This window comes from Plecotus auritus, assembly GCF_963455305.1.
Source record: "Plecotus auritus genome assembly, chromosome: 5".
Taxonomy (NCBI): Eukaryota; Metazoa; Chordata; class Mammalia; order Chiroptera; family Vespertilionidae; genus Plecotus; species Plecotus auritus.
In genome coordinates, this window is record NC_137776.1 from 139,478,215 (window position 1) to 139,492,778 (window position 14,564).

General features: G+C 36.2%; 1 protein-coding gene across 1 annotated transcript in view; it reads left to right on the forward strand.

Annotated features, from left to right (window-relative positions):
- The window catches only part of LOC308249186 (zinc-regulated GTPase metalloprotein activator 1C), a 58,750-nt gene that overhangs the window by 27,120 nt on the left and 17,066 nt on the right, over window positions 1–14,564 (forward strand). Inside the window, exons 5-8 of the mRNA XM_080670081.1 lie at window positions 2,060–2,119; window positions 3,193–3,230; window positions 10,909–10,955; window positions 12,946–13,032. Coding sequence (XP_080526207.1) covers window positions 2,060–2,119; window positions 3,193–3,230; window positions 10,909–10,955; window positions 12,946–13,032 — 232 coding nt within the window. The remainder of the gene's footprint in view (window positions 1–2,059; window positions 2,120–3,192; window positions 3,231–10,908; window positions 10,956–12,945; window positions 13,033–14,564) is intronic.

The window sequence follows — 14,564 nt, forward strand, 5'->3', positions numbered from 1 at the left end:
GACCTTTCACTTCATTTTACTCTGAGCCCTAGAAAGTGACTCCCTCCCGCACAAATGTATAGATGACAGGAAACTTGCACCTTCAAAATTTTTTGTTGTTGATTTTTTTTATATTGCTTATTCCTCCCTCAGTTTTTCTTGTCATTTTGAAAGCTATTTCTGATAAGTGTTACGACTTTGTAAACTAGTTCCCTATAATCTTACTGGGTATGGGAGTAGAATTAAGAACTATCTTAAGTCACATAGAACTTTCTGTTTCTTATTTTAACCACCACTCTTCAAAACTTATGGCAGGAGGTTGTGTATTTGGTTGCTGCTGCCAAAATCTAGCTTTAAAATTTTTATCTTATTTTTCATTTTATTAGGTTTTGAAAAGGGAGATTCTATAATCTAAATCAGGATTTCTTAACCTTTGCACATATGACATTTTGGGCTAGATAACTCTTTGTTGTAGGAGGCTGTCTTGTGTATTGTAGGATGTTTAACAGCATCCCTGGTTTCTACCCACTACATGCCAGTAGCAGTACCCTAGATAAGACAACTAAAAATATCTCCAGACATTGCCAAATATTCCCTGGGGGAGAAAAATCACCCTGGTTTGAGAACCACTGATTAACTTCATTCTCTCATCTCTGCTTCTCCTTCTAAACTCCTGCATCTAAATTTGAAATAGTTTGTTCTTGTGTAGCCTGGTAAGTATTATACCACAGATACCCATCCGATTTTGATAAAAGCTCTAATACATTCTTGTAGTTCAACTTAACACTAGGCAGATACTATCGAGGACTTATAAGCTATCTGAATAGAAATCAGTGAATTTTTTAAAAATGAAGATGATTTATGTATAATGTTAGGAATTATACTGAGTTGAAAAACTTAATACTTTTTTATGATTTATTGTTTGGAGTAGTGATACTCACAGTAGACTTACTTTTTTTCCCCTCATTAATTAAAATCATGTTGTTAGCCAAGTAAGTGAAGAAAATTTGTATTGGCGATTCAGTTGTTTCCCATTTAGGAGACTGACATTCTCCAGTTCTAAGCTAAATAATTGTCATGGTAAAGTAATTTCCTTGAAAGGGACAGACATTGATTCAGCCCCTGTTACTCGTAAATCCTATTTCAGTCAAATTGGAAAACTATTAAGTTTTTGGGGAAAAAATCAATAGGTATCAGGAAACCATTAGATCTTGGGGCCCTTGCTATATCTTGCATGAGTAATCATTGTAAACAGCTGACAGGTATTTCATTGTTGACACAGAGTGATGCTTGGGGGATCACATCTCATCAGGGTAGGTGGACAGTTTTAGACATTGGAACAAGTTCGGTTATCCTTGTTTTTCCCCAGTACTCATTCTTTTAGACAGCCCTGTCACTAACTGGACTGTGATACTTTGAAAGATCAAATACTTTCTTTGCTGTCAGTTTTCTTTTTCTTGTGTTGTGGTAAACTAATCAGGGTGTGTGGATTGGTACTAAACCAGTTTCTGTTAAAAACAAGTTTTAATTTCTTATTTAGTTTTATTTTTCCTCAAACCCAAATTTTATATCAGTATTAAATAAATAGTGTAAGGATTTCTTGTTCTTTTTCTTCTATAGAATTTACAAATTTTTTTGACAAATGATTTTGGAATTATCTGTGTTTTCTTTTGCTTTCCTTTAGAGATATAATTTAGTATTTTTGAATTGTATGATTATTATTTTCAGGAGAGAGAAAATAAAAATACGTTCTTTGTGCACACAGCCATATTGCTCAAATTATTTGATAATATCTGTTGGTAAATTATTATGTAATTGGTAGAAGCTTGGTGTTGGGTTTATTATTTGATAAAAGTTGGTCTATTGTTTTTTAAGAAAAAGGGAGAGGGGAAGAAATGGATATAAATAGTAAAAGATTCTATCACTGTAATTCCCCTAAGAAGATTGGAAACCCATGTTTAATTTATGTACATGTTTGCCTGCTAATTCTGTTGGGACAAATTAAAACATCACAGATAGAACTGTGTTTCTCAGTTTGGAGAAATATTTTTATTTGATGACTATTTATATATATTCTCAGGTGCTGTAGCTTCTATGTTTTGGATTGATGATGAATTAGGGGTTGATATTTATCTTGATGGTAAGTTTAAAGAAGAATTTTGTTTTCAAGTAAAATATTATTGTATGGTTAAGATGATTTTTGTTCATTCATGTTGTAATTTTAATTCCTTACATTCTTACTCATTTTAAACTTGTTTAGTTTGATGATGAAGTAAGTCTTTGTTCATACAAATTCTAATGCCCCAGACAATAGTAGAATTAGACGTCAAATATTTTGTTTATTTTTTATTTTATTTTATTTTTTTGGATGTCAGATCTTAATCTCAACTCCCAATTTAGTGCTTCGACTAAGAGTTTCCTTTCAAAATACTAGGTAGATTTCCTATATCCTCTGTTTTTTGATTAATGTCTTGCTATGTGTTGTCTGCCTCTCCTCGGGTGTGTCTTACCCCTTTCCCCACAGTTCTTCACCTTTTTTTAAACCAGGCCTTTCATAGACTAAACAGTGAAATCATTTAAGAATCATTGAAGCTGAGTCCTGTTATTTGGCTCTAATATTTGTGGCATACAGCTGGTTGAATTATTTAGGCATCAACAAATTCATTCTACTGCTATCCTTTGAAAAAGTTATTTAGCGTAAAAATCAGAGATTGTCAAACTAATTGATCATTTGGAGATTTAGGTTCATATTATGTATAACATTTGTGTGAGTTAGATTTAGTGAGAGATTATAGGGGTAAGATATCCTAAGACATCTCAGGTTTATTAAACAATAATTTAAATGTTAAGAAAATTCTCAAATTTGATTATGTGAAAATAATCTAGAAATAACTTGTCTTGTGTAATTTGTCACATTTTACTTTATATTATGAAATTAAAATTTGTCTCATAATATTTTGGATTATAAGCTAAAAAGCTTGTTTATTTAATTTAAAAATTTTATTTATTTTATATTCTGTCCAATACCTTAAAATAGTGCTGGAGTTTCAGTACACATTTGAAAATGCATGCGCTTATTAATGGAATTGAATTAAATTGCAGCCTTGGCAAGAGAAAAATATACTTTATTGAGTCACATTTGTATGCTGAAATAGATTAGTTTTAATTTTTATTCTCAAGTATAAAGGTGATAAATGATTTATTTCTTTGTAGGTATCATAACTGTTGTGGACTCAAAATATGGATTAAAAGTAAGTTGAAAGGTTGCTAGGAGTTGCTAATTATTTAAGAGCTGAGTATATGGTCATTGATTATATTATTTTCTCTACATTTGTATCTGTTTGAAATTTTCCTTGACAAAAGCTTTTTTTTTAAAGTATACTGAACAATAGATAAAATTTGTGTGTTTTTAAATTATTATTTTGTGCTCTTGAATTAAATATTTTCTGTTACTTTGGCTTGATGTGATAAAAGTTGGAGGTATAATATTTTGTAATAAGAATATTACAGGATAAAGTTTGGATGTGTATAACTCCTCTGTAAGGTTCAACCCCAATGTTGATAAGTTTTTCTGATTGATAGAGGAAACTGAGCTTGATATAGCATGAGACCTTATTTTTCTTGTTAAACTGCAATGCTGTGAGCTTTAAAAAACAATACTGCTTCACCCTATTTTTAAGAAATCAGGATTTATACATAGATTTAGTAAAGAGCAACTCTTCATTAAAAGGCATCCTACTCTGAATGTTTTTGGTACTTAGCAAGGTCCTCAGAAGCACTTTAATGGGCTTCAATTTATAAAATGCACTTAGCATGATTTTTAAAAGTATGTTGTTACATAAAGTAAAATCGTGTTTCTCAACCTTCCAAGTGAAAGAAGAGAGTAAAGTTAACCTCCATCTCACAGTTCCAATCTGGGGATATGGATAGTGCTCAGTATCATCATTTTTTAAAAGTTTAAATTTAATGTTTAACAATTTAGTCTGTTTTGTATTCTACCCTACAATATATCTAAACTTGTTAATTTGAAAAAAATTGTTTTTCTTCCAAACCTTTATTAAAATGATGCTCTAGAAATCTATGGCAGTCGTATCAAATGGTTATCAATACCCTTTCTCTGGCTCTTCAATTCCCTCAGGGTAGAGCACCCTAATTTGAGAAGTTTGGGTGATAATTCCTTTTTAGATTTTTAAGTCCCAATTTATTAATAATAGTCCTAAGAATCAAAGTAAGATTCCAGATATTACAATTTTACTCAGAAAAATTTCGACTGTTCTGAAATCATATAATTTCTAGCAAAATGTTGATGAAGAAAGAAAGAAAAAAACAACCCTCAAATTCTTCATTCTGAATGATTTCTGGCATGTTTAAGTTTATTTCCTATAGAAATTTTTAGCTAAATTTGGGATCTTATGGGTAGATAGCAGTTAAGATTTATTTGTTTTATATAATAGACTTAAAGTGCCATACCTAAAGTCAAACTTTTTATGTATTTATGATTATAAGAATAATTTTATGTGAATATTTAGATATGGAGAGGAGTTAAGTAGAATCTATTATCGGTGTGATAGAGGCCAGAAAATCAAAACAGCATTCTGAATAATGCAAACACAGTAAACGTTTAACCCCCTGCCACCTTGATAAAACCTCTTAAATTATTAAATCAATATACCTACATAAAACTGACATACTGTCAGGATAATGGAAACTTTAGATTTTCTAAGTCAGATGCCAGATAAATAACTTTTCCTTTATATAAAGAATTTGCCAACTTGTCCAATTCCTCGGGTTGCAAAGCTTGACCTCAGTAGCTGCTTGTGATTCAGAGAATTCTGAAGCAGTACAAGTAATGACACTTGGATAATGGGCAGCAATTTAAGGGTGTCATGCTTCACAGAGCCAGCCCATCACAAGTAAAGCTGAAAAATGGTACCCTGTGGCCAGCCAGCCAAATTGAAACTGAAGTGGTAATTGATATCATGGGCTATCACCCTAATGGGATTGTCACCCATTGATCTGAAATATTCATTTTTTAATCATGGGCAAAGAATTGGACAACTTCAATGACAGCTCTCTATTCTTAGGACTTGACACCGAGGCTACTGACATTGTTCTTTTCAGTTCTACAAATGTGACAGCATTTAATGCAATAAAATCAATGAATGAAGTTACAGAGAAAAGGTCAAGGAAGAGGTTTCTTCTTGGTTCTTTTGTCATATTGCACAAGCTGTTGAAACAATTCAGTTAGAAAACAGTTTGGCTTGGAAAAGACCAGCAAAATAAGTAGACTGACATTATGCAATATTTTTTTTTAAAAGCCAAAATAGTGTTAGATTTATAACCAATCCATTGGAAAGAAATGCCTGCTTTTTTTTTTTTTTTTAAATGTCATCTGGCATCTTTGACACTAGATTTATTTCCACTTTGGTCAACAACAGTGTTTTCTTTTTTTTTAATTAAAAAAATGCATCTTTGTTTCTATTTCTGCAGAAAAGGACACCGATAGCCCTTATTGAAGTTGTGCCTACAGTGGTGTTATTTAAAAGGGTTCCTTTCTTATGGTATATTAAGTTATAGGGTTGAACCTTAATCTTTTGGATATGTTGGATTAATTAGAACCAAAATAGTTTTTGTCTTTTTTGAAATATAAGCAAAAGCCACAGTCTTTAAGCAGAGATGAAAATTCCTTTGGGGAGGTATATCTGTATATATACTTTTTTTTCCAAAAATTTTTTCTTCCTTGCCTGTACAGATAGAATAGAATGTCAAAATGTCCATTTTTTTAAACCTTATAAATGGAAGTCATCTGACTTAATGGTATATAAGCTGATATTAGAGAATGTCCTTTTGAACAGCAGACATTGGTTTTAGTCATTTTGTAGAGTTTGTCTTCGGGAAGTGGGAGGTTGCATAAGGGAAATGTTAGGCTGATATCCAGAGAAAATAAATGTTAGTATGCATTTATTATCCTATCTAATAAAGAGGGAATATGCTAATTGACCATCACTTCGTCACAAAGATGGCTGCACCCACAGCTGAGGCCAAGTTCCCTTAAGGAGCCTTAACGAGCAATCAGCAGGGACCTGAGGCTATGCCCTCCACCCGGCAGGGCTTGACAGGGACCTCAGGCCTCGCCCCTGCCCCACCACCAGACCGGGGGACCTCAGGCCACGCCCCCCACCCCGGCACCAGGCCGGGGGACCTCAGGCCGCACCCCCCCGCCCCAGCACTGGGCCAGGGGACCTGAGGCTGCACCCCCCTGCCTAGCAGGGCTTGACAGGGGACCTCAGGCCATGTCCCCCCCCCTGGCAGGGCTTGACAGGAGACCTCAAGGTGTGCTTCCCGCCCTGGTGCTGGGCTAGGGGACCTCAGGCTGCTCCCCCCACCCCAGTGCCAGGCCGGGGGACCTCAGGCCGCACCCCCCCGCCCCAGCACTGGGCCAGGGGACCTGAGGCTGCACCCCACTGCCTAGCAGGGCTTGACAGGGGACCTCAGGCCATGTCCCCCCCCCTGGCAGGGCTTGACAGGAGACCTCAAGGTGTGCTTCCTGCCCTGGTGCTGGGCTAGGGGACCTCAGGCTGCTCCCCCCACCCCAGTGCCAGGCCGGGGGACCTCAGGCCGCGCCCCCCACCTGGTGGGGCTTGACAAGGGACTTCAGGCCACACTCCCCATCCCGGCACCAGGTCGGGGGACCTCAGACTGCACCCACCACCCGGTGGGGCTTGACAGGGGACCTCAGGCTGTGCCCCCCACCCAGCAGGGCTTGACGGGGGACCTCAAGGTACACCCCCAGTGCTGGGTCGGGGGAACTCGGGCCGTGCCCCCGCCCAGTGGGGCTTGATGGGGGACCTGAGGCTGTGCCCCCCCCCCCGCCAGTAGGGCTTGACGGGGGACCTGAGGCTGCACCCCCTCTGCCTGGTGGGGCTTGACCGGGGACTTCAGGCCATGCCCCCCATCCAGCAGGGCTTGATAGGGGATCTCAGGCCATGTCCCCCTGTCCTGGCACCGGCCCAGAGGACCTAAGGCTATGCCCCCTGCCCAGCGGGGCTTGACAAGGGTGGGACTGGCCAGGTCTAGATCTAGCCCAATGGGGGGGACCGGCCGGGTCTGGGTCTCATGCGATTTTGAGGCGCATGTGTGTGGGCGGGGACTTGACTCTGGGTCCTGTGGTGAGCCCCAGACTCTCACAGGAGGAAGGTTTTCATATACATTTTACTAATTTTCTTTCATCTCTGACACTTCTATTTTAGAGAAAGGGCAAATAGCAATATTAAATTATTTCCTCTAATTAATCCCCTTTTAATGTACACAAATTTCGTGCACTGGGCCTCTAGTTTCTTTATGTTTGTATAGCCTTCATATGTGCATAGAACAGGGCATTTATCTCTTTGGCTGTAATATGATTATTACATGTCATATTCTTCATAGAGTTGTATGTGTTGGCAGATTTTTATTTTGGAGAGATGTGGTTGTTTTAATATGTTTTTATTGATTTCAAAGGGAGGAAGGGAGAGGGAGAGAGGAAGAAATATTGATTGGCTGCCTTCTGCATGCCCCCTCACTGGGGAATAAGCAACCCTGGGCATGTGCCCTGACCAGGAATCCAATGGATGACCTCTTGGTGCATAGGACAACCCACAATACACCGAGCCCACTGGCTGGGCTATTTTGGAGAGTTGTAGCATTTTTATGTGATACTTCTGGACTGCCTAGAGGTAGTAAAATATAGCTTTAAGTGAAGATTTCTAATTTTCTTGAGAAGTAAATGCATTAAAAACAAGAGTTACTTTGTGAAACTACTGTTAATTCTGTTTAGGTCTGAAATTCAAACCTGGTTTCTAATTTTCTTGCCAAATCTTTTTCATACTGCACCAGCTCACAGCCAATAGCCCCAAATTCATATGTAAACAAAGCTTCCAAAAGGTCAATAATACGATGTTTTGAAAAATAATTTAAAAGAACTTAAGTATTACACGATCATTCAGGAACAGATGACTAGCTAAAAATACATCTTTACTGAATAGATTTACTACTGAATAGAAAGGGATTTGTTGCTTCATGTTATATAAAACTAGAGGCCCAGTGCACAAAATTTGTGCATGGTGGGGGGGGGCGGGGCAGTCCCTCAGCTCAATCTGCACCCTTTCCAATCTGGGTGCCCTCAGGGAATGTCCTATGGATGGCTTAGGCCCGCTCCCCATGGTTCTCTGTTCTCTGCGGGGCCTGCCAGCTCCACACCATGGCGATGGGCAAGCAGGCCCTGCTGGGTGCTGTCTGCAGGCCACGCTTGCCTGCTCCCGGGTTGCCCTGGCGACAGCCAAGGAGGCCCTGGCGGGTGCTGCCACTTGCCTTCTCGCAGCTCGCTGTGGCTACGGCCAAGCAGGCCCTGCTGTCTGCTGTCAAGCTGTGCGGCCGCCCTCGCCTCCTGGGGCCGGCGATGTTCCCGGGAGCCTGCAGGCGTGGCTTGGAGCCACCACCCTTGCCTCCCAGGATGGTGATGGTCCTGGGAGGCTGTGGGCTAGGTGCCCGTCCCCAGGACCCAGGCCGCTTGGCGTCTGCGTATGCAAATTAAACCACCATCTTTGTTGGGTTAGTTTGCATACTCCTGATTGGCTGGTGGGCGTTGCGGAGGTATGGTCAATTTGCATCTTTCTTTTTTATTAGTGTAGATTTTTCAAATAACGTTCATGTACCTATAAACAAATAGAGGGTGTTAATTAGAATTCATTTAACAGATATTTGTTAAGCCTGGATGTGAGGTTCTCTTTCCAGGAGGTTAACAGCCTTATTCTCTAGAGGACACAATGATCGGATTTGTTAGAGCCTCAGAGCAAGAATAATTGTCAAAAATAGTAAACTTGGTCTTTTGTCAAGGAACAATTTTTGCTACAATATTCTCCAAGTTCTATGACTTCCATGACTTGAGTGGGCCTGCAGTTAAATTTATAGCATTATACCTAAAGTGGAAACCAGTACATCATTACTGTAGTTTTAGTTTAGTCTTATTTCCTCCAAAATAGAATTTGGCAAACTTTTAAAAGAAAAACACTTTTCTCTATAGACTTAACCAATACTATTAAATAAAAGTATTAATAGGTTGCTCTTAGGTTTCAAACTATTCAAATATCTTAGTGATCTGCCTCTCCATGAATTGTGAAACTGATTTGATGAAATAATTTTTTTAGTAAATGTGCAGCCAAAGCAAAGATGGTGAAGTAATTTTAAATGTAATTTTTAGGTCATCTTTACATATACACTGAACGGCCAGATTATTATGATCTCTGAATGCATAATAATCTGGCCACTCAGTGTATATCCTATATAATAAAAAGCTAATATGCAAATTGTCCCCTCGACCAGGAGTTCAACCAGCAGGCAGGCCGGCCAACCGTCCATGTCCCCTCCACCTGGCCAGGCTGGCCAGACCCCACCCATGCACGAATTCATGCACCGGGCCTCTAACATATATATTTATATACACACTGAGTGGCCAGATTATTATGTGTTGAGAGATCATAATAATCTGGCCACTCAGTGTATATACTCGGTGAGAAGAAAAAGCCAGAAGTTGTTACCCATATTCTTATGTGATTATTAACATATGTGTAACACTGTATGCAAGACTGATTTAATAAGACAAAAAGCTTTCACAAAGATTTAAAAATAATGTTCATTTTACTTCTATTATAAATTTTAGTAAATTTTACTTCATTTTCAATTTTAGTAAAATAGACCTATAATAATGTGTTCTGTGATGGTCATGGCATTAGATTTAGTTTTTTCTTTCCTAAAATGAGAATAGCCTTTTCCCATAATTGTTATGAAGACTAAATGAGATAATATGTGTAAAAGGATTTAATAATTGTGACGTTTGATTCAAATATGAAGAATATTAATCTAATTGCCTCTAATCTCAGTAGGCAGCTTTTGAGAGTTAAGATAATGAAGGTGAAACCTTTTTTTAGAGGAACCTTATGCATTGATAATATTGGGGATATAAATAGGATTATGGAAAAATGATAACTGCCTCCAGAGAGATGAGCACTATCTTGTGGGCCTCTAAGTCAATGTCAAAATATTATTTTGGAGCTAGCGTGACTCTGGAAAACTCAGCAAAATAAACAGTTGCATGGAGAGGCCAGATCCCTCAAGTGTTTCTAAATGATAAACTGTTTTTATGCTAGAATTAGGGCTGGGCCCTTCTCTCAGCACATTTGTTTCTAGGGTATATGAAGGGCCCAGTACTGAGTTAATATAATGTAATATAATTCTGGGGTGGGGAGTGGGGCTATTTTGTTATTAGCATTCTGTCAACTGGGTTCTTTAACTTGAGTTTATGTATATCTGTTTTACAGAGAACACATATATTCATTATGATGAAGATATTTGCTAAAGATCCTGATAAATCTTCTCAAGTGTAGTTTTTAAAGGAAAGTATATTAGGCTATAACAAATTCTATTATTATGTCCTCTAGAGTGGGCAGGAATGGAGGGAAGTATATTAGATGTGTTCAAAGTACAATTTCAATGGTTATCTTTTAAAATAAGTAGTAATGAATATTTAGAACAAGAACAACTTTATAAAAAGGAAAATGCCTAAAACCTGAACTATAATGTTCTATGTTTTTATGACTTTATTTAAATATGGAGGGTTTTCCTTTTAAGAAAAAATGTCAGGGGACATGATTTAAGCTCCCCCCCCCCAAAAAAAAAAAACAACAACAACAACAAAAAACAAAAAACACCCTACAGGTTCACAGTAGAAAAAAAAAATTACAAATGGAGAAGAACTAATTTGTATATTCAGTAATAGAGCTTGTTAAAGTCTTTGTCAGAGGTGAGAAAGGAGTCTCCAAAGTAAAATCCTTTGTGTTAACATTAGATTTTGTTACACTACAGTAACTTTTTTCAAACTTTGTTTTTGTTTAGCATTTAACCGAAGAAAAACCTGATGGCCTTATCAATGAAGCTTCTAGGTATTCATATTTAAAGTACATATTGATTACTGGCTAATTGGAAAGAGAAAATTATGAATGTGAAAACCAAAAACAAATATAAAAACATAAGTCAAGGAATTTATCTTTTTTCCTGTAGTTGAATTATTTCTATTTATAATAGTTTGATAACTAAACTTCTGTTTAAAACTTTTTTATTATAGCATAAAGTGATTGCTGGGCATAGGAATTCTTTTTTTTTTTTTAAATATATTTTATTGATACTTTACAGAGAGGAAGGGAAAGGGATAGAGAGCTAGAAACATCGATGAGAGAGAAACATCGATCAGCTGCCTCCTGCACACCTCCCACTGGGGATGTGCCCGCAACCAAGGTACATGCCCTTGACTGGAATCGAACCCGGGACCCTTCAGTCCGCAGGCCGACGCTCTATCCACTGAGCCAAACCAGTTTCGGCCATAGGAGTTCTTAATGAGGAGTTTGAGAACTGTTAACATTTAAAAAATATTTTCTTTTAAAAATATTTTCTTATTCTCATACCATTTCTTTGGGATTGAAGATGATTATAAAAAAGTTGGCTCACTTACTGCCTTTTTTAACAGGATTTCATTTGAATCAAATGTTCACTGTTATTCAGAACAACAGAGGACCCAATATGGATATGGTTTAATTTGGCATTTAGAACATTTTTTGTTTAAATACTTTTATGCTTCTGATTGGTTTGTCTTTAGACTTAAAATATTTAAATTACTTTGCCTACTCTAAGCATATTCTCACTAATAGGAAAAAGGTTTTTGGATAAATGACAGTCACTAAATATGCTGCTGGGTTTAAGAATGAGCTCCCTTGAGATTTGCTATGAATGATCCAGACATAAATAATGAAGACTGCAAGCAAGCGATTGATTTCCTATCGTTTTGGAGTGTGGTATTCTGTTATGTAATCCTGCCTAAGCATTCATTGGGTATATACTTATAATTCAAATTAGACTGAACTTAAATGTTCTTGTAAGTTTTTCCTTTATTAAATTATGTTTATTATAGAAAATGTAAATAAACCAACTAGAAAATAGGAAAATATTATAAAAGCTAAATAAAATTAAATATAAAAGACCTCCAATTTAAAGATTGCAGCTGCTTATATTTTCAAATGTGCACATTCATGTAAAATTTACTTAAACAAAAAAAGGGATCGTGATATGCATGCTATTGAAACCTGCTCTTTTAATGAATTAAAATTAATTTATTTTTGAGAATGTGATTGTGTTATTTATCAGCTATACCTCCAGGTAGCACAAAACTAGGATAGGAACAGATAGTCTCATGATTAAAATTTCCTGAGGATTTGAGGAAAATTTAAAGACTCCTCAGCTTTACTATTCCTGTTAATAGAATATATAACTTCTGTTATAGTAAGCTATTTTCTTACTCAGCTTTCTGTTAACTGGATTCTTTAACTTGAATTTATGTATATCTGTCTTACAAAAAAATATATGTTCATAGTGATGAAATAGATATTTGTTAGAGATCCTGATAAACCTTCCGAAGTGTAGTTTTTTAAAATACTGTTTAATGTTAAAAAAAACTTAATTCGCTGTATTTCTTGGAAAATTATGTTAACTATTACATGGAATATTTTAGTAAGTAAACTCCTTATTTTTGCCATATTGGAAATCTGAATTTTATGCATTTCTTTACAAAGAAAATCATGAGTTGAAAATCATCCTAATTGTAAATCATCCTTGGTTATAAACTTTTGAGGCTTATTCTAGAGTAGCAAGTGAAAGTACTTAGTAAATATTTTTAATGAATAATGTAAAATTTGAATTTATATAGTGATGAATATAATGTATTCCTACTATCTGAAGAATAAGTAGGTTAGGAGTAAATTGAATTACTATATAGAGTACTATATAGTTTTTAACTGATAATTGATCTGAAGGAAATGTTTCTATTTATTTTTAATTTCTTAACATTTTTGTTTTGACATCTGTTCTTGTTTGTTAATTTAGGCAAGTTGCTTTGGCAGATATCATCCTCATCAATAAAACAGACTTGGTTTCAGAAGAGGATTTAAACAAATTAAGAACAACTATTAGGTACAAAATTATAAGTGTTAAGTACCTACAAATTCTAAGTGTACTACACAAAATATTTTTACCATGTACCATTAGAGAATCACATGTATTGTTATTGACTAACTGTTATATAAGTAGTAATATATGAAATTATTCCCCATTGCTTACTGAGCATCGTTCAAAGTTCATAGACTGATATTCAGGGTCTTCTGACTTCATCCTGCTTTTCCTGTCTTCTCTTTGACTTCTTCCTTACCTGAACTTGCCTGTACCCAGGATGATTATTTACTTATTTTCCCATTTGTCTTGTGAAATCCTTTTATTAGTCATATTGTATTTTCACTCTGCCAGTCCTTGAATTCCTTATCTTCTCTATTTTTCTTCTTCATCTTTCCCAGCAATTTTATCCATTCCCTAAAACCCCTCTTTTCCCCACCTTTTCCCCTCTTTCCTATGTGAAGTTTTCCCTGACTTGTGTGGTCTTACTTTTACCTGAACCTTCATTGACTTTGTCTTCCTTACCTGTCAACTGAGCATAGCTGTTTTCCAGCTTGTTTTAATGTCTGCAGTATCCATGGCCTAAACCAATCAATATAGGATGATATGAATGATACTCAAATATGTGTTAAATGACCCAGCAGTAACTGGGACTTTCCAAGTGAGGTTAGAGTTTAGGGACTTTGAATTGTTTTATAAGACCTAAACTAATAAATGCCTATAAAGAGACATTGAATAGTTTTTATTATTAGTCATCTTTAGTGGACACAGTCTGCTGACATCAGATTTTGAATCTGTCAGTGTCAGTTCATATAGTGTATGTTATGAATGGAATCAATGAAGCTAAGACTCATTAGGAGATTGCCTACAATGATAATGATTACAGAAGAAAAAATTCATGTTTTCCTCCATATTTGGTCTTATTTTAATAGTAATAGCCTCTCAGACTTTACTATGAAAAACTGTAATAATGTCTTTAAGTGGAGGGCAGATAATATTGCATAGTATTTAAGGTCATGGACTTGGTAATCATCTTGGGTTTTAATCCTTGGTCTGTTTCTCACTGTATTATTTTTAAGTCTCATCTGTAAAGCAAGAGTAATACAAACCTCATAAGGTGGTTTGATTGTTATATGCGATAATGCTGGTAAACTTTGCATGGTGCTCAGCACATAGTGAATTATTAAATTAACTCTTACCATTATCAAATTGTAGATTTGTTCTTCGTTTATATAGTAATTTCAAGGTAGAGTGAATAAAAAAAATGAAAGAAATAGAAAGATGGTTGACAATTTTGAAGTCTAGAAAGATGAACCAGTAAATGAAGATTGCTTCTTTTACCCCTTTTGACACTCATTTCCTAAATTTTGTTCTCTTTTCAAATCCCATGCATCATTGTGATTACTAGAAATAAAGAACACAATCTATGTAGCAAACAGTTTTGGATCTGAGATTATTACTACTGGGCTTTTCTATTTCTATAATGACTAAGCTGGATCTGCAGGACTGACTGTTAGTCAGCTTGTTGCCAGCCTGAACTGTACAGCTCTACCAGA